Genomic DNA, 23,059 nt, shown 5'->3' on the forward strand with positions numbered 1-23,059 from the left:
CGCCTTCTCCCAGGCATGGGGACAGGTGTCTTCACAGCAGAATGACCCATCGCCTCATCTGGCCAGCACGGGCCTGTGTGTGCTCGTGTCTCAGGAGGGCCTGTCTCGCCTTTCCTGGGCCCTGTCTCCTCTCCTGTGCTCTCAGGGAACCCCGTGCCCCGAACTCTTCTTCCCTGCTGGGGTCCCCCCCAGTCCCTGGGTCAGCCGTGTCTGCTGGCCCCCTTGGGTGGTGAGGGGTGTGAATAAAGGCTGATGTGTAGCCAGGCCTGGCTGGCGGCTGTTTCTGGCTTGGGCTGTGAACTGGGCAGGCCGGAGGGGGTTCCATGGAGTCAGGAGAGACCAACTGCTCTGGGTCCAGGCTAGAGCCAGAGGCTCCCCCTAGCAGCAGCCCTGGGCAGACCCCTCAGCACTGGTCTCGCCAAGAACAGGCGCTCCCACTGCCCCTCATGCCACTCCGTGGGAAGAGGAGCAAGGCTGGCCTCTTCCTGGTCAGTCTCAGCTCTTCAGAGAAGACTGGGGTGGGCCGTGGACAGGAGACGGGGTCTGCAGGGCTGTCCCACGGGGCCTCCCAGCGGTGCCGCCAGCCCTGGTCCAGAGGGGGAAGCAGAGGGTGCCCCTTGCGGGAAGGTGGAAGGCTGGCTAGTTGAACGTTAGCAGTTAGCCTCGGGGAAGTCATTCGACCCCTTGGGGCCTCCGCTCTCAATATTCAAAGGTCTCACCCTCACCACACAGCCACCAGTGACTCACCAGGCTCATGTCACGAGACAACACAGAGGGAAGGCCGTGCTGGGCAGGAGACGACGCAAATCCTGCATCCGGGTCCCCGGCCTGCCCAGCACACCTGCTCGCTTCCTTCCCTGCCTCGGGGATGCTGCCCTCTACAGGACGGGGTGAATATTTCACAGGCAGGGGTGGGCCTGGGCGGGTGAGGCCTAAAGCTTATGCAATCGGGTTGGGGGGGGGGACCCTTATGATAAGAAAATAGTTGAAACAAAAAGGTCAGTAGAAACCAGGCATGAAAGTAAACACTTAACGAAAGTGAGTCACAGCAGATTATCAGAGCCTTGGCGACGCGCGCCCCTCTTGGCCAAGATCTCTTTGGGAAGTTTCCTTGTTTTCCTAGAAATACTCCTCAACTGCAACCTGGCTTCACTTGACCTAGAAAACTAGGCCAGTGGTTCTTTTTTTTTTTTTTTTTTGGAGCTAGAGTTTCGCTCTGTCGCCCAGGCTGGAGTTCAGTGGTGCGATCTCCGCTCAGTGCAACCTCCACCACCTTGGTTCAAGTGATTCTCCTGCCTCAGCCTCCCAAGTAGCTGGGATTACAGGCGGGCACCACCACGCCTGGCTGATTTTTTGGTATTTTTAGTAGAGACAGGGTTTCACCGCTGGCCAGGCTGGTGTTGAACTCCTGACCTTGTGATCTACCCACAGCCTCCCAAAATGCTGGGATTACAGGCGTGAGCCGCTGTGTCCGGCCTGCCAGTGGTTCTTTAAGTGTGGCCTGGATGACTGGCTCCAGGATGGCAAAGGAAGAGACAAATTCTCCACCCTGTCCCCCAAAATCAGAAACTCCAGGACAGGGCCTGGCCAGTGATTCCGATGCAGCCTCAAGTTTGGGAACCACCATTCTAGGCGCTGGCTGCTCAAAAGTGTGGTCCCCAGGCCTGCAGCATCAGCTTCCGCAGAGCCTGTGAGGAAGGCAGCATCCCCGCCCCACGCAGACTTCCCAGATCTGCATGAATGGGTTTTGTCGGCATGGCTGCAGGACCACACTCAGTACCTCACACTCCCGGCACCAGGTGCGGGCCTCCCGTCAGTTTGCTGGGGCAGCCATCATTAAACAAAGTGCCACACAAGTGGCTTAAAGCAGTGGCTTCCCGCTTCTCACCCCTGTCCTGGGGTTGGTAGAGGGGAGGGGGCTCAAACTCTGACAGGGAGGAGTTGAGTCCCCCGCTAAAATTCTCCGGGTCTAGAAACAGATGTGAAGAGGTGACTCGGGGACATGATTTGGGGAAAAAAAACACACTTTAAAAAAAAATTTTTTTTACTGTTTTAATTTTTTTCGCCCTGTTACCCAGGCTGGAGTGCAGTGTTGCGATCTCAGCTCACTGCAACCTCCACCTCCCGGGTTCAAGCGATTCTCCTGCCTCAGCCTCCCGAGCAGCGGGATTACATTGCGTGCCACCACGCCCAGCGGATTTTGTCTTTTTAGTAGAGGTGGGGTTTCACCATGCTGGCCAGGCTGGTCTTGAATGCCTGACCTCGTGATCCATCTGCCTCAGCCTCCCAAAGTGCTGGGATTACAGGTATGAGCCACCCCCCCGGCCGAAAATCACACTTTCCACATGGAGGCGGTCAGGAAAGGAGCAGGGGAGGGAGAATGGAGCCCAGGCAGCCCAGCCTGTCCGTGTTCCTGTGTGAAAGTGGCACGACACCCCTCTTCCTATGGGCAGTGCAGCCCCTGGCCAGCACCCACTCGCACCTGGGCTGGGGGCCTAGTGTAGGGCACACCCGTGCGGCCACATCTGCTGCTTGTGAGCCAGACCCTGGGTGTAGAGCCCCATAGACTTCAGCTGTGGACAAAAGCCTCATGTCCCAAACAGGGAAATGGGATTCAAGGGGGAGAACCCAGGGGAACCTCGAAACCTGCCCCCATTTCTTCCTATGTGGGGGAGGGGAGTGGCACAAACCCCGAAAGGCTTGGGAGCCTCAGCAGCTTCTGCAGAAGGGGTGGGGGCTGAGGGTGGGGAGAGGAAGGGAAGGAACAAAGGGGCAGCCTTCCCGGCCAGGGTAACCGGCACCAAGAAGCCTCACCCCAAGCCCAGGCCCCTACCCCACCCTTAAATCCCCCGGAAGGTGGGGAGTGAACTGACACAGGCTGGGAACCGGCTGTGCGCCGGCCACTTGACTCTGCCAACGGCCCTGTAATTCGGCGGGTGAGGAAACTGAGGCACAGACCGATAGAACAACTGGCCAGTCACTCAGCCAATCAGCAGAGGGGGAGGATTGAATGCCAGCCTGAGAGCACGGAAGCTTGTGTTCCCTGCAATACCGACCCCTACCTGTGGGTCCCGCCGCCGCCGCCCATCTCTGAGTTGGGCCATCTCGGAAGGGCTCCCTTCCTCCTCCAAGATGGCGTGTGAGGAGCCTTCCAGACGACACAGGCTGTGAAGTGCCCTACTCCAGCAGAGGCTTGATGGCGTACCTGCCGAATCCCAGGAGAGAGAGAGAGAGAAGGCCAGGGCCCCCTCTCTGAGTTTCCCTGACCCCTTCCTGGCGTCCAGGGCTCCCAGGAAGAAACACTGGCATTTGTCCCTTTGCTTTGGCTTCTGGGGGAAGAGACCCCGAGCCCAGGGAGCGCCTTCTGCAGCCCCATTTCCTCAAAAATCCAACCCGACCAGGTGGCGGGGCATTGGCTATGCTCAGGAAGCTGGAATCTGACCCTGATGGCATGGGGCCCAGTCTCCATGGCAGCCAAGCATTTATTACCCGGGCCTCCACCCAGCTTGGCAGACTTTAGACTTGAGGCGGGAGGAAAGGGAGCTGAGAACTCGGTTCTGGGAGCAGCCAGCCCACGGGTGGCAGCCGGGGCCCCAGGATGGTGAGTGGGGGTCTGTGTCGGCCTGGCCAGGGCTGGGGGCCTGAGCCTCAGATGGAGCCCTCCCCTGACGACTGTTTTCCTTTCTCTGCTGCAGGCCAAGTTTCTTACCCAAGACCAAATCAATGGTAGGTTGGGTTTGTTCTTTAATTAGCAACTCAGCAAAATATGGGTCTCATTAGGTCATTTGCTCTGCCTGCGTTTTCATGGTGGGAAGGAAGGTGGCTGTGGGAGAGCTGCAGGGAGGCTGCTGTCGGTGGGGTGGGGGTCAGGGGTAAGCCTCCAAAACAGAAATATGGCTTTATACTTGTCAAGGTGATTTACAAGCCAGGGTGTCAAGACAGAGCTCACTAGGTGTCCCTCCAGAAACTGACCAGTTGGATTTGGGGACAGAGGGAACTGGGGATGGGGAGAGAGACTGTTAAAGGTATGGCTGAGACCGGGCGCGGTGGCTCACGCCTGTAATCCCAACACTTTGGGAGGCCGAGGTGGGCGGATCACGAAGTCAGGAGTTCAAGACCAGCCTGACCAACATGGCGAAACCCCGTCTCTAGTCTAAATACAAAAATTAGTCAGGCATGGTGGGGTGTGCCTGTAATCCCAGCTACTCGGGAGGCTGAGTCAGGAAGGAGAATCACTTGAATCGGGGAGGCAGAGGTTGCAGTGAGTGGAGATGATGCCACTGCACTCCCGCCTGGGTGGCAGAGCGAGACTCCATCTCAAAAAAAAAAAAACAGGGAAGGAGGAGGGGCTTTGTAATTGAGACAGAGCACAGAGGCCAGGTCTGCACTCTCCAGCAGGGCGCATCTCTCTAGCCTCAGTCTCCTTATCTGTACAATGGGGGATCCACTGTGCCCCTCTGCTCTGGCACCAAGGCTGGTTTGGGCATGAACACCTTATTCCCTGGGTCCCCGACTCCGCCAGCCCCTGACCAGGCTTCAGTTTCACACCGTGCAGGTTTCCGTTTCCACAAGGTCAAGAGCAAAGGATTGGGTTACAAAGAACTCTGGGGCCCAGACCCGGACCAGGGGAGCCTCACGGCTGCAGCCCCCTACATCTGGCAGGAGAGGCTCAGGAGGCACAGCCAGCTGCTGCTTGAGGATGTGACCCTGAACCTGTCCCAAGAGTGGACATCAATGGGCTGGAGAGTCTCCCTAGGCATCCCCATTCCTCCAGGTCTCCGGTAAAACATTGCCTTCTCAGCGAGTCCTTCGCTGGGACTGCAGATAAAATTAGAGGTACCCTGTGATCCAGGGCAGGGGCCTGAGAGCCCAGCCAAGTGGGGTTAGGGTTTCCCGGGCCAGAGTTCCAGAGTTCTGAGTATTCTGAGCTTGGTCTAGAAGGGCAGGAATTGTGAGCTCCAAGTAGCACCTCCATGTAGAACATTGGAACTCTTTATCCCAAGAGGAGGGTCAGGGCAGGAGCAGGGGCTTTTAAAACACAGGGCCCGGGGCAGCGCCCTCTTGCCCAGATCGAAAGGTGATACTGAACAGTGGACTGAGGGCTGGAGTCCAGCTCTCAGCTTCAGCATCCTCCCACCCATGCCTGGTTTTGAGGCTCACTGACCCTCCCTCCTGGGACAGCCAAAACTCCTAGACGGGAAGAAGGTAATTTCTCTTCGTATCCCAGTATCTGACACCAAGAAAGTGGCCTCCAATGTTAAATGAATGTGTAGAAGACTGGACAGGGTGACCTAGTGAGGTGGGAAGACAGGGGCTCTGGAGGCAGCAGCCCCGAGGCCTGATCACCCGTGAGCCTGTTTTCTCACCTGTGAAGCAGGGATCCACCATGTCACCAGGCTGCTGTGAGCTAGGGACAGAGGGGGATAACGTCAGTTTCGTGCTGGACGCTGGGCTGGGCACAGCCAGGTGTCACCCACATGTCAGGTGGGGATGCCTCACTGCAGCTAGCAAGAGCCGTATTTTTAGAAATCTTGCAAGCAGGATGTTAAAAGCCAGCCATTACTAAATAATGTAGGATCAAACAATGTTTCAATCCCTACATCTATCTATACAAAAAGTGAAAAAGACAGCCCTATTGTGATCAGTAGAGCTGGAGATTTGAAAGAAGTTTCAATTTAATGAATGTATTTGGTAGAAGGGTGAGAAATAGTTTAACAGTGGATCACATTGGCTTTAATGACCATTCATTCATTGGAAAAAGAATTGCATTCATTGGCACACAGCTTCATCTGTCAAATCATGGTTGAATCAAAACTATAGCTTGGCAGTGGATCTAAGAGTTGGCAAAACTTGGGCCGGGTATGGTGGCTCACATCTGTAATCCCAGAACTTTGGGAGGCCGAGGCAGGTGGATTACCTGAGGTCAGGGGTTTGAAACCCGCCTGGCCAACACGGTGAAACACTGTTTCTACTAAAAATACAAAATTGGCTGGGCACATTGGCTCACGCCTGTAATCCCAGCACTTTGGGAGGCCAAGGCAGGTGGATCACCTGAGGTCAGGAGTTCGAGACCAGCCTGGCCAACATGGTGAAACCCTGTCTCTACTAAAAATACAAAAATTAGCTGGGTGCGGTGGTGGTGTAATCCCAGCTACTCAGGAGGCTGAGGCAGGAGAATCACTTGTACCTGGGAGGAGGAGGTTGCAGTGAGCTGAGATTGCACCACTGTAGTCTGGGTGACAAGAGCACAACTGTCTCAACAACAAAAACGACAACAAATTAGCCGGGTATAGTGGTGCGTACCTGTAATCCCAGCTACTTGGGAGGCTGAGACAGGAGAATCACTTGAACCTCGGAGGTGGAGGTTGCAGTGAGCCGAAATCGTGCTATCACACTCTAGCCTGGACAACAAGAGTGAAACTCTGACTCAAAAAAAAAAAAAAAAAAAAGAGGTGGCAAAACTCCTTTGTGGTAATTAAGTGGCTAGATGGAATTCATTTATTTATTTGAGACAGAGTCTTGCTCTGTGCCTGGCATGATCTCTACTGATTGCAACCTTCACCTCTCAGACTCAGGGGATTCTCTCACTTGTCTCCTGAGTAGCTGGGACTGCAGGCATGCGCCACCACACACAAAATATTTTACAATATTTTGCAGGCATGAGGTCTGGCTATATTGTCCGGTTTGGTTTCAAACTCCTGGGCCCAAGTGGTACTCCTGCCTCAACCTCCCAAAGTGCTGGGATTACAGGCATGAGCCACTGCGCCCAGCCCTGGATGGAATTGTAATAAAGAATAGTGCACATTTCCTTATTATTTGTAAATTCTGTGCTACACACTTTGTACAGTGCAGAGTACACAAGTCCATGCATGCTTAGAGCAGGCTGTTAAACATCTAGCACAGCTGGTGCTATCCTAGGCAATGGAGTCTCGCTCTGTCTCCAGGCTGGAGTGCAGTAGAGTGATCTGGGCTCACTGCAATCTCTGCCACCTGGGTTCAAGCTATTCTCCTGCCTCAGCCTCCTGAGTAGCTGGGACTACAGGCACGAGCCATCACACCTCGCTAATTTTTGTATTTTTAGTAGAAACAGGGTTTCACCATGTTGGCCAGGATGGTCTCAATCTCTTGACCTCGTGATCCATCCGCCTTGGCCTCCCGAAGTGCTGGGATTACAGGCGTGACACCGCTGGGCTGGCATTTGCATTTTCAAAGAGAAGACTTAAAGGGGATTTTTAATCCAATTCATTTAACCCAATTAATCCTTTCATTCGACAAATGTTTGTGTCCCTTCTTTGTGCCAGCCCTGTTCTGGGCACTAGAAATACAACAGTGAACACAAAGACAAAATCCCTTCCTCACAGGAGGGGGTCACCGTCAAGGGAGGAGAGGATGCAAAGGAAAACAGTGAAACAGATTCGCTAGTGTGTTAGAGGGTAACCTGGCAGGAGAAAAAGGAAGGAGAGCGGGAGATGAGGGGGGAGAGTGGAGAGGGGGTGGAGGAAGGAGCCAGCGGGAAGCCCAGCTGGGTCTCTAGCACCGTGCTGTCTTGTTCTAGCATAGTAATTCCTGGTTCAGATCTGGCCTTCCAGCTCTTTAGAGGCATCCGAGGCAGGGAGATGGCACCCATCTGATGTGAAGGTTTGTTAGGAGACGGGCCTATATTTGAGCCCTGGCCCTGCTGATGGCAAGGACCTGTCACAGGCCCCGGTGACTGACAGAGCTCGTCAGGGAGGGGTGCAGTGCACCCATCTGCACAGCCAGGCTGATTCTGGCCCCCAAGGGTGCAATGAGCAGCTTCCAGCACAGATCAGGCAGGGACAGCAGTGGGTCCTGAACCTACCCTCACCTGAGGGCAAACCCAGACAGAAAGACAAAGTGAGGGTAGCCCTGAGAGGTCCCCAGGAGCATCCCCGGCAGTGCTAAGGTTAAGCTCTGTGCTTGGGGTGGCCCTCTCTCTCGGTCCCCTCTGGCACTGAGCCCTCTTGCAAGCAATTGGGTTTTGTCGGATCAGAAGCTGGGGTCTTAGGCCAGGCTCTGGCCCTGCTTACCCTGGGCCTCTTCAGCCACTGCCACCTGGTCCTGTCTTTGGTTTGCCCCTTCAGAAGCTCAGGCTCTGGAAAGTTCTGAAAGGGCAGGTAGGTGGGGCTAGGGGTTTCCTCTCAGTTTCTCCACAAACACCGAGAATGTGTCTCTAAATGGTACTTGGCAATCTGCCTGTCTTTAGTGACCGCCCCCCAAAATCCTATACACAAAAAGCTACCAGGGAGGCCTGAGTGCCTTAATGAGGGAATATGAAGGGACCCCTGGTCTGGGCTGGGAATCTGGGGGGTCCTTCTGCATCCTCCCTCACCCTGCTGCACGTAGTGCTGTCTGCCCTGGAGTTGAAGGCAGTGTGGCCTGGTGGGCAGAGCTGCCCTTCAGGAGCCCGGGTGCCCACAGCCAGGCTCTCAGTGTTCAATGCCCTGTGCGCACATGGGAATATGAGGGGGTTCACGGCAGATCTCGGGGATGAAGCGAGGCCCTGGGGGTGGAGTGCTCAGCAACACGAACTGTCATTGTTGCTGTCATCAGCTAAGTGGCTGGTGTCCAGGCCTCTAAGGACCCACCTGGGTGGTATGAGAAGCAGGAGGGAAAACAGAGCCCTAAGCCCCAGGCTGGGAGGGCCAGCGTGGGGCCACTGGGTTCCCACGGCTCCAACCGCAGGCCTGGGTGCCTAGTCTGAGTTGGACAAGAATCTCCCTGTCCTGATAGCAGCCCCACCTACCCCCAAATCAGATGCTCAGTCAGTGGGGTCCAGAGACTTTTCCTGAACTCTCTGCTGACCTTCCCGAGCCTCCCGTGGCCAGAGCTTGTGGGACAGCTGTGTCAGGCTGGGAGCCCTTGGCTCTAGCTGCCTTCCACCTCCACCACCTACTGAATCAGAAAGGGCTTCAGTCCCTGGGAGAACTTCTCGGCAGGACCCCTTGAAGTCTATAAGAACAGGACCAGGGCCCGAGTCCAGGGACAGCTTGAGAGTCAGCAGCCTGGAAGCCAGGGCAGGGGCAGCAGGCTCAGAAATGCCCCAGCTGCAATGATGACTGTGATACTATCACCGCTCTCTGCTGGGCCTCCTGGATTTCTGGCCCTCACAGTAATCCTGAGCCTTTGTTATTCCCATTGTCCAGAAAAGTTGTGTTTGCAGAGGTCCCCTGGGGGTCTGGACGTCCTGCTGTGGGTTCCTGGGGCCCTGGAGGGGCACTGTCCTGGGAGTTCTAGTCCTGTGGGTTGGCAGGGAGGAGGAGGGAGAAGAAAGAGAGCGGGTAGGGAGGAGGGGAAAGGGAGCCAGATAAAACGCAGGACACCCAGTTAAATTAGAATTTCAGACACACATCAAATACTTTTCCAGTGGAAGTATATGTCCCTATGCAAAATTTGGGACACACAGTAAAATGTACCCAGTGTTGATCTGAATTCAGTTTAACCTGGCAGTCCCGTATTTTCATTTGCTATATCTAGCACCCTTGGGAGGGGAGGGGAGAGGGACGGAGGGACGGAGCCCCAAGGACAGGGAGGTTGGCGTGGGCGGAGAGTGACCAGACGCTGCTGACCCTCCCTCTGGGCTGTGTGCAGAGTACAAGGAATGCTTCTCCCTGTATGATAAGCGGCAGAGGGGCAAGATAAAAGCCTCCGACCTCATGGTGGCTATGAGGTGCCTGGGGGCCAGCCCGACACCAGGGGAGGTGCGGCGCCACCTGCACACCCACGGGATAGGTGAGTGGTGGAGGAACAACGGGGAGTGGGGAGGGGCCGGCGGGTGGGTGTAGACAGTAGAGGTGTGAACAGCTGAGTGTGAGGGGCAGGTGGCAGGGAGGGCTCCTGGGGACCCAAATGTGGCAGCCCCAGACCAGGAGCGCTGCAGCTCACTTGGGCTTTCTGGAATCCTCCTAGCAACCAGTGACACCCCATCTCACAGACGCAGGATCTAGGAATTCTAATAGACTTACCAAACCCAGGGAAAACTGCGCTGACAGTGATCCCAATGTTGTTTTCATAGAAACATATCCTTTTGTTGAATATTTGTCATGTGCTTAGCTCCCAAAACCCGATGAAGCAGGCACTCTCCTAACCCTACTTTTTTTTTTTTTTGAGAGGGTCTTGCTCTGTTGCCCAGGCTGCAGAGCAGTGGTGCGATCTCGGCTCACCACAACTTCTGCCTCCCAGGTTCAAGTGATTCTCCTACCTCAGCCTCCCAAGTAGCTGCGATTACAGGCACCCACCACCACGCCGGGCTAATTTTTGTGTTTTTAGTAGAGACGGGGTTTTGCCGTGTTGGCCAGGCTGGTCTCGAACTCCTGACTTCAGGTGATCCACCTCAAAGTGCTGGAGCCACTGCGCCCGGCTTGTTTCCTGTATTTTCAACAATGAGAACATATATAGCTTTTCATAATCAGAAACAAGTTTTATGTTTTGTCATGTTTTTTTCTAAGAAAATAAGGAGTCGTTTCAGAGGCTGGGGTAGCTGTCTGCGTTGGGGGCTGGACACTCGGGAAGGCGGGACTGGCCCAGGGGAAAGGAGGTCACCTGGGAAGAGCACTTGAACCAGAGCCCACAGGCCGATGCTCAGCCTCAGGCCCCAGCTTCCTCATCTCTGGGGGGGTCATTGCCATCTGCTAGGGTTACCGGAGGCCCCACTAGAGGATACCTGCAGTGGTACTGCGAGCCCGCCCTGGGGCAGGCCATGCTGGGCCCAGGCGAGCCTGTGAAGGCTTGCAGCCTGGCGATGGGGTGCTCAGAGGTCTGATACCTGAGATCCCCCGGGTCCAGCTCCGAAGGGGTGGTGGTTTCCTTGATTTCTGTCTCTCCTAAACAAACTGGAAGTTGTAGTGGGGAAGTTTTGATTTCCTGCAGTGACATCCAGGCCAGGGCTCGTGAAGGAGGGGCTTGGGTGGAGGCTGCAGTGAGGGGAGGCAGGTGAGCAGCCCAGCCTGGGACTGAGGCTTGAGGCCCAAGTGGGACCGCTGACCCATCCCGGTAGTTGTGCTGTGGTGGTTGCCGAAGGTGGAATGGACGACACAGGGACCTGTTTCCCTGCAGTTCAGGGCAGGAGGGAAGAGCTAGAAGGGAGCAGAGGAGCCCAGTGCTCCATCTGTGGGTGGGACCCTGCACTCTGAACTTTGGGGTGACGATAAGCATCGTCACAGAGGACATTGCTGAAATGAAGAATGTCCAGTCCAGTGAGGGGCCCGTGGTGGGAAGTCGGTGGGAGGGCCCGCATCCTCCTCACTGTGACCACTCGTTGCCACATCCTGCTGCTCCCTGGTCAGGGGCCCTTGAACCTGCTGTGCGGGTCCCACAGGAGGCCAGCTGGCTTCCCAAGAGCCTTTCCCTCTGCTCACTCTGCTGTGTTTGTGGGTTTCCTAGATGGAAATGGAGAGCTGGATTTCTCCACTTTCCTGACCATTATGCACATGCAAATAAAACAAGAGGACCCAAAGAAAGAAATTCTTCTAGCCATGTTGATGGCGGACAAGGAGAAGAAAGGTTACATCATGGCGTCCGACCTGCGGTCAAAACTCACGAGACTGGGGGAGAAGCTCACCCACAAGGAAGGTAACAGCCTGGGGCCTGTTTCCAACAGTCGGAGGGGATTAGGGGGTTGGCAGGAGGGCACCAAAGCCCAGTTGATGCCACCAGGGTGGTGCAGACCACCTCCGCTGCTGGACACACAGGAGACAGTAAGCAGATGCCACACTAGGTGGGTGGTGGACTGGAGCCAGGGGGAAGAACCAGAGGGCCCGGAGGGGCGCAGGGTGACGGGGCAACCTGGAGGAAACCCAGCTGGGACCCCACAGGGCGGGGCAGCTGGAGCAAGACAGTCCGGCCTCCCAGTGTGTTCAAGCTCTCACTGTGGGGCTTCATCCAGTGCGTAAGATAAACCCTGGGAGCACAATGCTGCCTCCTACTGATAAAGAAGCAGGGGGAGTGAGCAGCTCCCCAGTAGCAGCGCCAGAGGTGAAGGCAGGTCTAGACGTCCCTGCCTCTCCTCCAATCACAGCATTCTCAGAATTTGCTGCTGAGGTTGAGTTTCCAAATTGAGGTGTTACTTTGCTCCCTTTCCTCCGGACTCGGGCTGCTCTAAGCTCTTCCAGAAGGGGGCTCTCCGTGGGGAACTTTGCCAGGACAGTTGAAGAATTGCAGACAGGCGGGGCTCCTGGTCCCAGAGCCCCATGAGAGGTCTTTGCTTTGCATTTTCCTGCAGCCCTGCAGGCCTTCCTGCCTCAGAGCAGGACAAGACTTGGGGTCTTCTAGGAAAGCCCTTTGTACACCGTCAAGGGGATACCCACGCTGTGCCGTGTGCAGCCTTTGTTCTTCCAGCCTGCACACCCTTCTGCCTAGCCCTGCCACGCTGGCAGCAGCCAGCCTGCTCTGCCTGAGGCCAGGGCCCCTGACCCCGGAGCCTGGGCTTTCTAGTTACGCTGCCCTGCTTGCCTGTGGTTGAGACAGGAGAGCTGGGCTTGGCCACAAGTAGGTGCTGAAAAGAGGCTTCAAAATGACAGACTTTCATCTCTGGTTAAATCACAATAAACCACTAGAAGAGTGGTTTGAGGCTGTGGTTGGACTCCTGAGTGCTGGGAGACCTCAGGTGAGTTTCCTAACCTCTCTCTCGCCTCACTTCCCTTGCTGGAAATGAGGGTGCAGTAGGTGACCCGTCAGGTCCCTCCCGGCTACCACTCTACAAATCAGTCTGCTCAGATTTTAGCTGACACCACTAAGGCACAGCACAGAGTTTAAAAATTACCCGACATGCAAAAATTAGCTGGGCGTGGTGGTGCACACCTGTAGTCCCAGCTACTTGGGAGGCTGAGGCAGGAGGATTGCTTGAACATGGCAGGTGGAAGTTGCAGTGAGCTGAGCTTGTGCCTCTAAATTCCAGGCTGGGCGACAGAGCAAGACTTCGTCTCCAAAAATAAATACATATATATATTTTATATATATGTATATATAAACAAGTCACCTGACAGCAGGCTGGGTCTCCGTACCCTGCTTTTCCAGGCTCACCTTTCGTGGCTATTTTCATTTACATGGACAGGGAAGACATGGGCCGTCCTTCCCTCCCATGCTCCCCTCAGGACACTGCCCAGCCCTCTAGGCAGCAGGTGGAGTCAGCAGAGGGAGCATGCCTTATTTTTGTGAGCTAATTATCTCCATCTAAAGCAACACCGTGGACCCAGACTCACATCTCCCATAACCAGCAGAGGAAGGTTTCACAGAAACCATGTGTTCCAGACCAGCAGGGACACCGAGTTCCCTCCCACTTGCCACAGGAGACAGGAAGGATGATACCCGAGGCAGGAATCCTTTTTCTGGATGATTGAAAGACAATGCTGAGTTTGATTAAAAAGCATCCTTGGAAGGGCCGGAGAAGGCTGCAGGTGAAGCCTTCCCTTCCTGACGCCTGTGACAGGCTGAGTTCAGCACTTTGGCTTTTTATGGGTCTTTGAAGTGAGACTGAGTAAGAGGCTTATTCTACTCAGGTGTCCTCAGACTGGGCACCTGGATAAGTCCTGTCCCTCGCCCACGTGGGAAGAGGCTGCAGTGACTGGCCTTGGAGCTGATGTTGGCCTGTCCCCTGGGATGGTTTTTACCAGCTGGCTGATTGTAGAAGCTTCTCCACAGAGTGAGATGAGTTGTAGTGCCCTCGACATTCCCCCAATACTCAGAACGACTATCGGCTTAGGTACAAGGCATGGGTAATGACACTTTTGAGAAGGATGGTTACGCAGAGAATCATCACGGGACTTTTTCTCACTGCCCGGAGCTGTGTGGAGAGTGCGCAGACCTGGCAAGTGGACACAGCAGCGAGACTGCTTCTGCAGAAGGATGAGGCTGGGCTGAGGAGCCGTGGCAGGTTGGCCCCAAGAGGCTGTCGTGGGGAAGACAAGCTGAAGTGGCTCCTGCCAATGCCTGGGACAAGCTAGTATTTTACCCCAGGAATCCAGAACCAGAAGAAACAAGCAAATGAAGTGATTTTTTTTTTTTTTTTTTTTTTTTTTTTGGAGCCAGGGAGAACAATGGCAGTTTTGTATGCTGTGAGCTCTCCACACAGTTGGATTTTTCTCTCATAAAACCCCCATCCCCCAAACACACTTTTTTTAGAGGTGATGGTAGCACTAAGTCCTCTCTTGGGGTGGGGGCAGGGGTGGTGAAGAGGGCCGGCTTGGGAGAGAAGGCAGGCAAGTGAGGGGCAGGCCGAAGCCTGTGGCTGCGGAGGATGGCCGCTCTGCCTGGAAGCTGAGCTGTGGAAGGTAAAAAACTCCAGGCCAAAGGTTTCTAGAAATCCAGGCACAGGGGTCATATTTTCATGAAAAAAATAAAATGAAAGCACAGGCTGGCATCAGTGACCAAATCTTAACACCTCCCTACTCCCTGCCCCTGCAGAAAGCCTGATGGGCTCAAAATGTTATCAGTGGCTTAGAAGGGTAGGGGTAGGTTGTCCCTTTCTGCTCACTGGTTTACTTCCTGGTCTATGCGAATAGTTAACTGCACACTCAGGAAAGATCTTAGGGGAGCCCCAGTCCCAAAGAACTCAACTTTTTTATAATGGAGCATTAAAGCCAAACTGAAAAATTAATGTGATTTTTTGCAGTGGATGATCTTTTCAGGGAAGCAGATATCGAACCTAATGGCAAAGTGAAGTATGATGAATTCATCCACAAGATCACCCTTCCTACACAGGACTACTGAAGGAGAACGCTAGTGCCTCCCCTGGACCTGAAAACTTGGAGGGATTAATTTTTAAAAAGAAAAGTGTTGGGCCACACACGGTGGCTCACTCCTGTAATCCCATCACTTTGGGAGGCTGAGGCGGGGGTGGGTGGGGGGCGGATCATGAGGTCAGGAGTTTGAGACCAGCCTGAGCAACAAGGGGAAACCCTGTCTCTACTAAACATACAAAAATTGGCTGCACATGTAGTCCCAGCTACTCCGAGGCTGAGGCAGGAGAATTGCTTTGAAACTGTGAGGCGGAGGTTGCAGTGAGCTGAGATCGCATCACTGCACTCAACTCTGGGCAAAAGTGTGAGACTCTGTCTCAAAAAAAGTATTCTTTTCATTTGGGGGAGATGGCAAACACAGCAACAAGATGTTACCCGACTGTAGCAGAGAATAACTAGCAACCATAATAGATGATTTCATCTATGGTAGGAGCAGATCTTTAATAAAGATTTGTACTGATTTCAGTTAACTACCACAAGTCCTGCCCTTTCCAGCATGGAAGGAGCCTGCGGTTTGCAGTCCAGCCTGGATTCCAGTCCTGGCTCTGCTGCTTCCCACTGTGTGACTCTGGGCAAATCATTTCACCCCTCAAAGCCTCAGGGCCCTCACACAAGCTGGCCTCCCACTTCTTACCTCATAATGACTTAAGGGCAATCTACCAAGAGACTTACTGTGTATTTGGGGGCTAGACCCACCTTCCACATTTCCAAGATGAAGCCAGTGCTAGCTGAGAAGCAGCAACGAACAAAAAGCTAAAACCCTTATGACAACAATTCTTGCGTGCCACAGGCCCATTTACAAATTCTCATTTCCATCTCAACAGATAACGGTGACATAGCTCAGGCTGTTCATTCATCAACAGTACAGAGTGAAAGCACATGCTACAATGAGGCAGCATCAGCTGAGGGTGGCACGAGTGATCTACTTTACACCCCACACCAAAGGAAACCAGATGTGAGCTGCTGCATTCACTGACCTTGCAGGGCTCGAGAAGGGGCGGGGGCTTCCAATGCTGTGAGAAATTCGAGCTGTCCCCTGGGCTCTGTTATCAGGCAGCAAGGTTCCAGGATGGTCTGCTAAAGTGGCCCACACTGGTCATAGCCTTAAGCCACTTCCCCAGGACTTATGGAGAGAAATAAAGGGATGTAACAGGCAATGGCCAGGGTCCAACAGTCCTGAAAAACAGTGGTAGGAACACTTGGGCCTTCTGGGAGTCGATATAGCTCCAGTGGCTTTGAGTGAGTTACATGGCTAGAAGGTGCCAGGCTGGTGTTGCCGGAGATTCAGAGGTGCCCATACACTTGTCAACTCTGTGGGTCACTCGTAGTGCCAGCAGAGTCCTAAAAAGGGATGGAGTGCCACACCAATATGGGTGGGGGTACAGGGCTCCAAGGACAAAGATTTTCAACCATCTAATGATGCATACATACATTTGTATGTAGGAAAAGTGGGTTCTCCGGGTTGTGGCTTTGCCTAGTGGTACCACAGTGGCTAAAGCAGAAGAAAACCAAATCAAACAGGTGTGTGTCCTTTGGGAGGTTGTACAAGACACAAATCTTCCACGAGGGACTGGGCACAGGGAAAACTGCAAGGAACAAGAACCAGTGTGAGCGCAACTGTCTCAACGACGCTGTGTGGCTTCAGACCCAAACAAGGCCCCAAGGAAGGAGACTCATTTCCCCAAGTGTAGTTGCAAAGGGAGTGAGGAGGAGCTCCTAGAGGCCACAGAGAAGAGCTTTGTGAAGTGAGGGTGGATGACAGGCAGTAAACGGCCCAAACACCACCTACGTGAGGTTGTGACCATCTGGCTGGGATGCCCAGGTCCGCAGTGCAGGAGCAGTTTTGCGGGGTCTGAGGTTTCTAAGATTTGGCTGCCTTCTTTAAGAATACAAAAATAGAAATGCAAATTTGTGGGGCCACTCCCAGTACCACAGCAAGTGAGGGGTCCTGGTGCTTAAACTTCATTACCTCCACGGTAAATCCACCAGAGGGCTGGTTAGACCTTGGTCCTCAGAGAGCACTGCTGTCACTTTCCAGCAAAGCTCAAAGGTCCTAGGCCCAAACCCTTTTGAGCTCCAGTCATGGACATTAGGAAGTAAATCCTGCACAGCCAACCTGGACTACCAAAGATTAGATGGGAGGTAGATACCAATGATTTAGATGGGTCAGGAAGAGCAAGTCCTGGTTATAATGAAGGAGGGTACATCCCGTCAAAAGTTTATGTCTATATTTAATCACTGAATGGTCCCAGTATGGTTTTAAAGCAGGTTTTATGAATCTCATTTGCCTAACAGGAATCTGAAGTATAGCTTGCCAAAAGCACACAGCTGGTGTGGAATGGCCATTAGAGCCTGGGGCTAGTCTTCGCTGACTCCCTCCTCCTAATTAAGGGGATTCAGTGGTCCAGAGTTAAGGATCCGATGAAGTGCTCTGATTCAAACCTTACCTGAGGAAAAGGCTTTTCCACTACTCCTGTCCTGGTTTCAAGCTCATTCCTGAAATTCCAGTTGGTTTCTCTAGCACCTAGTGTTGTTTACAAAAAGGCCACAGTGCTCTTAGCATTCAAACTGCAGATACTAAACAGATTTATACTACACAGACACTGTGATTTAGTACAGAGCTAGCCATATTTTAACAAGAAACGGAAATGATGGTTATAGATTCATTACTTACCTCAAAGCATGCTGAAAGAAAATTAAGTTACTTGTCATGCTTTGAAATCTCTGGATGAAAGGTGCTTTGGAAGGACAAACCATTATCACCTGTCTCAGGGCTGTCCCCTTGAATACCCAGCAGTGTTATTACAGACGACAAATTAACTGAAGGCTTTTCTTTTATTACATCTAAAGAGCTCTACATAAACAGGTAACATTCAATAGGTAAACAATTTTTTTCCAATGCATGTAATAAATATTTTCACTTGGTACTTTTATACAAACTGACATTGTCTACTATACATTTTTAAAAGCCATTTTACTGGTTTGGCATGCGGTATGGAAATTCTAAGAGAGAAAGTTTTAAGGCAATGAATCACAGATTTAAGTTCATGGAATTTATGGTAACTTTATCTGTTATATACATTTTCCCCTTTGTTAAACAATTAACAGCAGCACACTCTGGGACCACCAGCTATTTTCCCTCCCTCTTTCTGAAATCTAAGCTTTGTGTTTAATTAGAAAACAGAATTCAACATATACTGATAAAACAAAATTCTTACTAAAATAATTTCAAATGTGCTTTAAAAAGTTCTGAAGATCCTGAAAGTCTTATTTACTTAAAATCGAAATTGTTTTAAAAACAATGCTCTTTCCATATTAGAGTTAGGATATATTTTCATTCCATTTCAGACACTTGACTCAAAGGAAAATCTGCCAGTCAATCAGACATTTCAGAGCTTATGTGAGTCTTTCCTAAGTCAGTAAAGATACAGAACTGTGATAATGTCTAAATAATTAGTAAAGCAATTTTAATGCTCAAAATAAATTAACCAAGCATGGCATGGTTCTGGTTCGGATTTTTTTTAAAAAAAGATGTATCCAATAATGCCCACGAAGTAATTAAAAGCCACTTTAACCCTGCTAGTCAAACAGCTATTTTATCAAAGATGTGTGCATACAGATGTATATATATACATAATATATACACACAGAGAGTACTATATAAAAACAAACATATGCATACCTACTATGAACAGCCAAGGCAAGGGGGATGATGGCAACTTGACTAGATTCTGAGAACTGCTATTTGTCCACAGACAGCATGTCAATGTTGGCATGGGTTGGGGAGTGAGGGTGAGTTAAGAAAAAAAGAGACGAAGTGACTATGTGCTTTTCTTTAAAGTTAGGAGTTACAGACATAGTGCATGACTCTACTAATCATTAGTAGAGATCATGAAAGTGTGATTGATACTGACCACGAGACCAACAGAGTGACAACTACTACTTAATGCAACATTCTGGAAAGTCAACAACTGATGGAAACAAACTCCTCACAGCGTGGAATGAACTAAAATTAAGACAACTGAATGGTTACCTTCTCCTGTGGAGATATGACCAAAACCACTGAACAGATGTTTATTTCTCCCTATTACCTGTTCTTCTCTTAGGTTGGTATAATGTGGGACACTGAGGGAAATTAACCCTCTCTACAACTGGGCTGAAGAAAGTAGAGGGATATATTTTCAACTGGATCATTCAAACAGTTTGTAATTCAGCATCATACACAAAGTTATTGATCGGAATTTTGAGTCTACTAACGACGACAGATTAAAAAACAGGAAGAAAACTATTCACTTTACCTAAGGCAGCTGAATTAGTAAAAATGTTTCCTAGTGCAATGAAAACCAGAAAAAACTCCCCACAATTTTAGCAATTTCTACCCCAATCCAAATTTAGATACAAATTATGGTACTATTAGAAATCAGCCTAAATTAATATGACATTTGCTCACTGTAACACCAGATTCATTAAAAAGCGTTAACTGTTTCCTGGTTAACTGACAATCTGTTTTGCTTTTGTTTTTTTTACTGCAAATTGTTTTATGACTATAATTCAGCCATTTGTGTGTGGAATACACATGCGTAGGGGAAGACTATGAAACTCACTTGTTACTCACACACACTTGTTTATAAATACATATATACACACACACATATACATATCAACACCAACTTTTTTTTTTTTTTTTTTTTTTTTTCCCGAAATTCAAGTCAACAATTTAGTGGCAGAGAGATGCTATAAAAACATTTTTAGATGCCACACAGTCATGTGAACCATTAATTTTATCATACAACTGAAGTATAGCCATCTTGAATTCTACCTGGATTAAAGTCGATCATTTTGTTACCAATGCAAGGTTTAAAACTACAAGTCTATACACAGAGGTGGTCCTTCATCAGCTCTGAGAACATTAACAGTTGTGAGAAGAAAATCCAATCTGGAAAACCAGCAATCATTATGCCCCTTCGTTATCTTTTCTGTTAAACCTGCATTCTCAATCAACTAAAAAATATTTTCCATACCTGAGAACATCAAACGTTCTCTGATGAGGATTTTGGAACGTAAGTAGAACCACTTTTCCTTCCCCTCAACCCATATTTCTCTCCTGAAAAACAGTTTTCAATATATTTACATATTCCATGATGAGTAAGAGTAGATTAGACTGATTCATGAATTCTAAAAAACTGACTTTCCTATGTCATACTTGTTAAAAGGTGAAGAAAAAGATAAACAAGGTAGATAGGCTAATAAAATCGGCATACTCAGAACCAGAGAGTAAAAATGACTAAGGGTCAAACACATCTTGAATTTTGACTTTATCAAATAGTAGACTTCTACAAATTGACAAGGGTGGTGCATTGTACTTTCCAAACAATTTATTTTTAGGATAACTGACGGTGTATCTTTCTTTTTGAGGTGATGTAACCTTACCTCTGTCAGCTGCACAAAACACCTGACAGGGCTTTCTAAGCTATTTTTACTTCCTACTTTGGTACGAAGATCTTACATGAAAACTTGTTACTCTGTAGCCAATAAAAGCAGGTATTCACAGACTTGGTTTAAATACACAATACTGGCAATCCAGATTTAGAATAAAAAAACTAAAGTGTATTATTCATAGGTCGGCTAAGCCTACTCCTTACCCAGACAGCTTTACTCCAATATCTCTAAAACATATTCTCAGGGGGTTTTAGAGATACTTAAAACAGCAAATAAGAGAGAATATGTGATGGAGAACATGCAATTGGGATAGTTGATAAAGATGCTCACGCGTGAGTTCAAGACCTTCAAAGCACTTTGAAAGAAGCAAGCAACTGATTATATTAACTGAATGCACACTCGGGAGGAGAGGGAACAGTGATGACAGAAAAATACATACAGACGTACACAACGAACGAACATACCCACGAGCCATGTCCTGAAAATACATAGGGAATGCAGTGGGACAGATGAGCTTTATAACTTAAGGCTGGATAAAATCTGCACACACACACACAAACAGAATCCAAGTCTGTTGTTTTCAGAAAATGGAAATCAAACTACCCCCCGCCCCCTCCCCACAACAAAGAAAAGCCCACAATTTAAAACTTCATACATGCAATTCCTTTTCTGTTATTGCAAATAAAATAATGCCATTGAAGTAAAATAAAACAAAACCCAAACCATAGGACAAATGATGAAAAATCTTCAGAATCCAGAAAAAAACGAACTGAAGGTGGTTTGTGGTGAAGGTGGCATATTTTTTCTTTTTTCTTTTCTTTCCTTTTTTTTTTTTTTTAAACAAGTGTTTTATCACACAGGCAGTCTTAGATTTATATACAAAAGTAAAACTGAAAATATAGTTTTGTTCTCTGTACATTTCTTTTAATTTTTTCCCTAAAAAAAGGAAAAAAACACGCTTGTATACTTTTCTAAACAGAGTAAGGTAAAACAGAGCACAAAGTTCTCTTCTTTCTGCCAAGTTCATTTGATCTGGGGTGGGGAAGGGAGCAGCAGGGCCTGGGAATTAGTCCAATGAAATAATGTCTGGTATGATGCCAAAAATGGATGCTGTGTCCGTGCTGTTCCTGTTTGTGACAGTGTGGCTATGGCTCTCCCTTAGGCTGTTGGAGGAAACCAGGCTGCTGTTACTGCCACTACTGCTTCCATTGGTGGTTGGCAGAGAAGTACTGCCTCCTGCACTTAACTGATCAAGAAACATCTGTGAGGAGGTATATGGAAAAAACCGAGACGAATGCAGGAGGTCTTGATCATCTGAAACCGCTGCCGCTGCAGCGGCAAGCAAGGAGGTGTTGTAATGCTGGGGAAGGGGAGGAAACAAGAGACACAGAAGTGTTAATTCTACTTCTAAATTAATGCATTTTCTCCTCGGCAGAACAAAGCCTGAAATCGAGTATCTAGTGTTTCTGAAATATTTAGTAAGACATTTTGCAAACTCAAATGGCCTTATAGGACTAGAGCATTCATCCTGAGAAGACATTTTGGTATCTGAAACTGGAAGAAAAGCAAAACAACAATTTTATGGGTTTTTTGTTTTAATTGGTATTCCAAGCAATTATCAATTCTATTCCCAAGAAGCATAAGCTCAGAAGCTGCAGGAGGAGCAGACAGTCCACCCTCATGCTAGTAAGGAGCTACTTAGCCAAGAAATCTATCAGTCAAGATGACTCACTGCCCTGTTTCTTTATAAAACAGTACTGGAAACCAACACTGTTCTTACTACATACTCAGGCACCACTGAAACTAGGAATTTCTATTTAAATTTTAAAGCCATAACAATAATGAGTATGATTTAAATTTTCCAAGGAAATTTATTCTTTCTCTTGGCTACGCATTATACTTTTAAATACAGTCATGCGTCGCTTAACGACAGGGATGTGTTTCGAGAAATGCATCGTTAGACAATTTCATGGTTCTGCAAGCATCATAGAGCGTGCTCACACGAACTTAGGTGGTATAGCCTACTACACACCTAGGCTCTGTGGTCTGGCCTATTGCTCCCAGGCTACAAACCTGTACAGCATGTTACTGTGCTGAATGAGGTAGGCAACTAACACAATGCCAAGTATGTGTGTATCTAAACATAGAAAGGGTAAGTAAAAATATGGTATAAGAGATAAAAAAAAATGATACACCTGTACAGGGCACTTACCATGAATGGAGCCTGCAGTACTGGAAGTTGCTCTGGGTGAGCCAGTGAGTGAGTGGTAAGTGAATGTGAAGGCCTAGGACATTACTGTACACTACTGCAGCCTCCATAAACACTACACTGTGGCTACACTAAATGTGTTAAAAATATTTTTCTTTCTTCAATAATAAAGTAAAATTAGTTAGCTAATTTTACTCTATAAACGTTTAAATTTTTTAAAACTTTGACTCTTGTAACAATTTAAAACACAAATACATTGTATAGCTGTACAAAAACATTTCCTTCTTTATATCCTTATTCTACTTTTTTTCCCTATTTTTAATATTTTTTTTTTTTTTTTTTTTTTGAGACGGAGTTTCGCTCGTTACCCAGGCTGGAGTGCAATGGTGCGATCTCGGCTCACCGCAACCTCCGCCTCCTGGGTTCAGGCAATTCTCCTGCCTCAGCCTCCTGAGTAGCTGGGATTACAGACACGCGCCACCATGCCCAGCTAATATTTTTAATATTTCTAAGTATTTTTTTGCTTTTTAACTTTTTTGTTAAAACCAAAGACACACAGAAGACATCAGACCCTCCACAGGGGAGGTCGGGGTCATCGATATCACGGTCTTCCACCTGCACAGCTTGTCCCACCACCCAGTCTTCAAGGGCAGTAACG

At 49.6% G+C, this 23,059-nt stretch overlaps 2 protein-coding genes across 2 annotated transcripts in view; one reads left to right on the forward strand and one right to left on the reverse strand.

The window, feature by feature from the left end:
- Nucleotides 1–3,366: 3,366 nt before the first annotated feature.
- On the forward strand, nucleotides 3,367–19,462 carry CALML4 (calmodulin like 4). The gene is given in 6 exon segments (XM_039469296.2): nucleotides 3,367–3,551; nucleotides 3,554–3,601; nucleotides 3,696–3,726; nucleotides 9,610–9,750; nucleotides 11,401–11,589; nucleotides 14,627–19,462. Coding segments are annotated over 6 exon segments (612 nt in total). The 5' UTR covers nucleotides 3,367–3,446; the 3' UTR covers nucleotides 14,725–19,462.
- Nucleotides 17,570–23,059, reverse strand: part of PIAS1 (protein inhibitor of activated STAT 1) — a 139,919-nt gene continuing 134,429 nt past the window's right edge. The window contains exon 14 of the mRNA XM_003929692.4: nucleotides 17,570–21,552. Within this exon, the coding sequence (XP_003929741.1) occupies nucleotides 21,259–21,552 (294 nt within the window). The 3' untranslated portion in view covers nucleotides 17,570–21,258. The remainder of the gene's footprint in view (nucleotides 21,553–23,059) is intronic.

Source organism: Saimiri boliviensis, chromosome 2 (genome assembly GCF_048565385.1).
Source record: "Saimiri boliviensis isolate mSaiBol1 chromosome 2, mSaiBol1.pri, whole genome shotgun sequence".
Lineage (NCBI taxonomy): Eukaryota > Metazoa > Chordata > Mammalia > Primates > Cebidae > Saimiri > Saimiri boliviensis.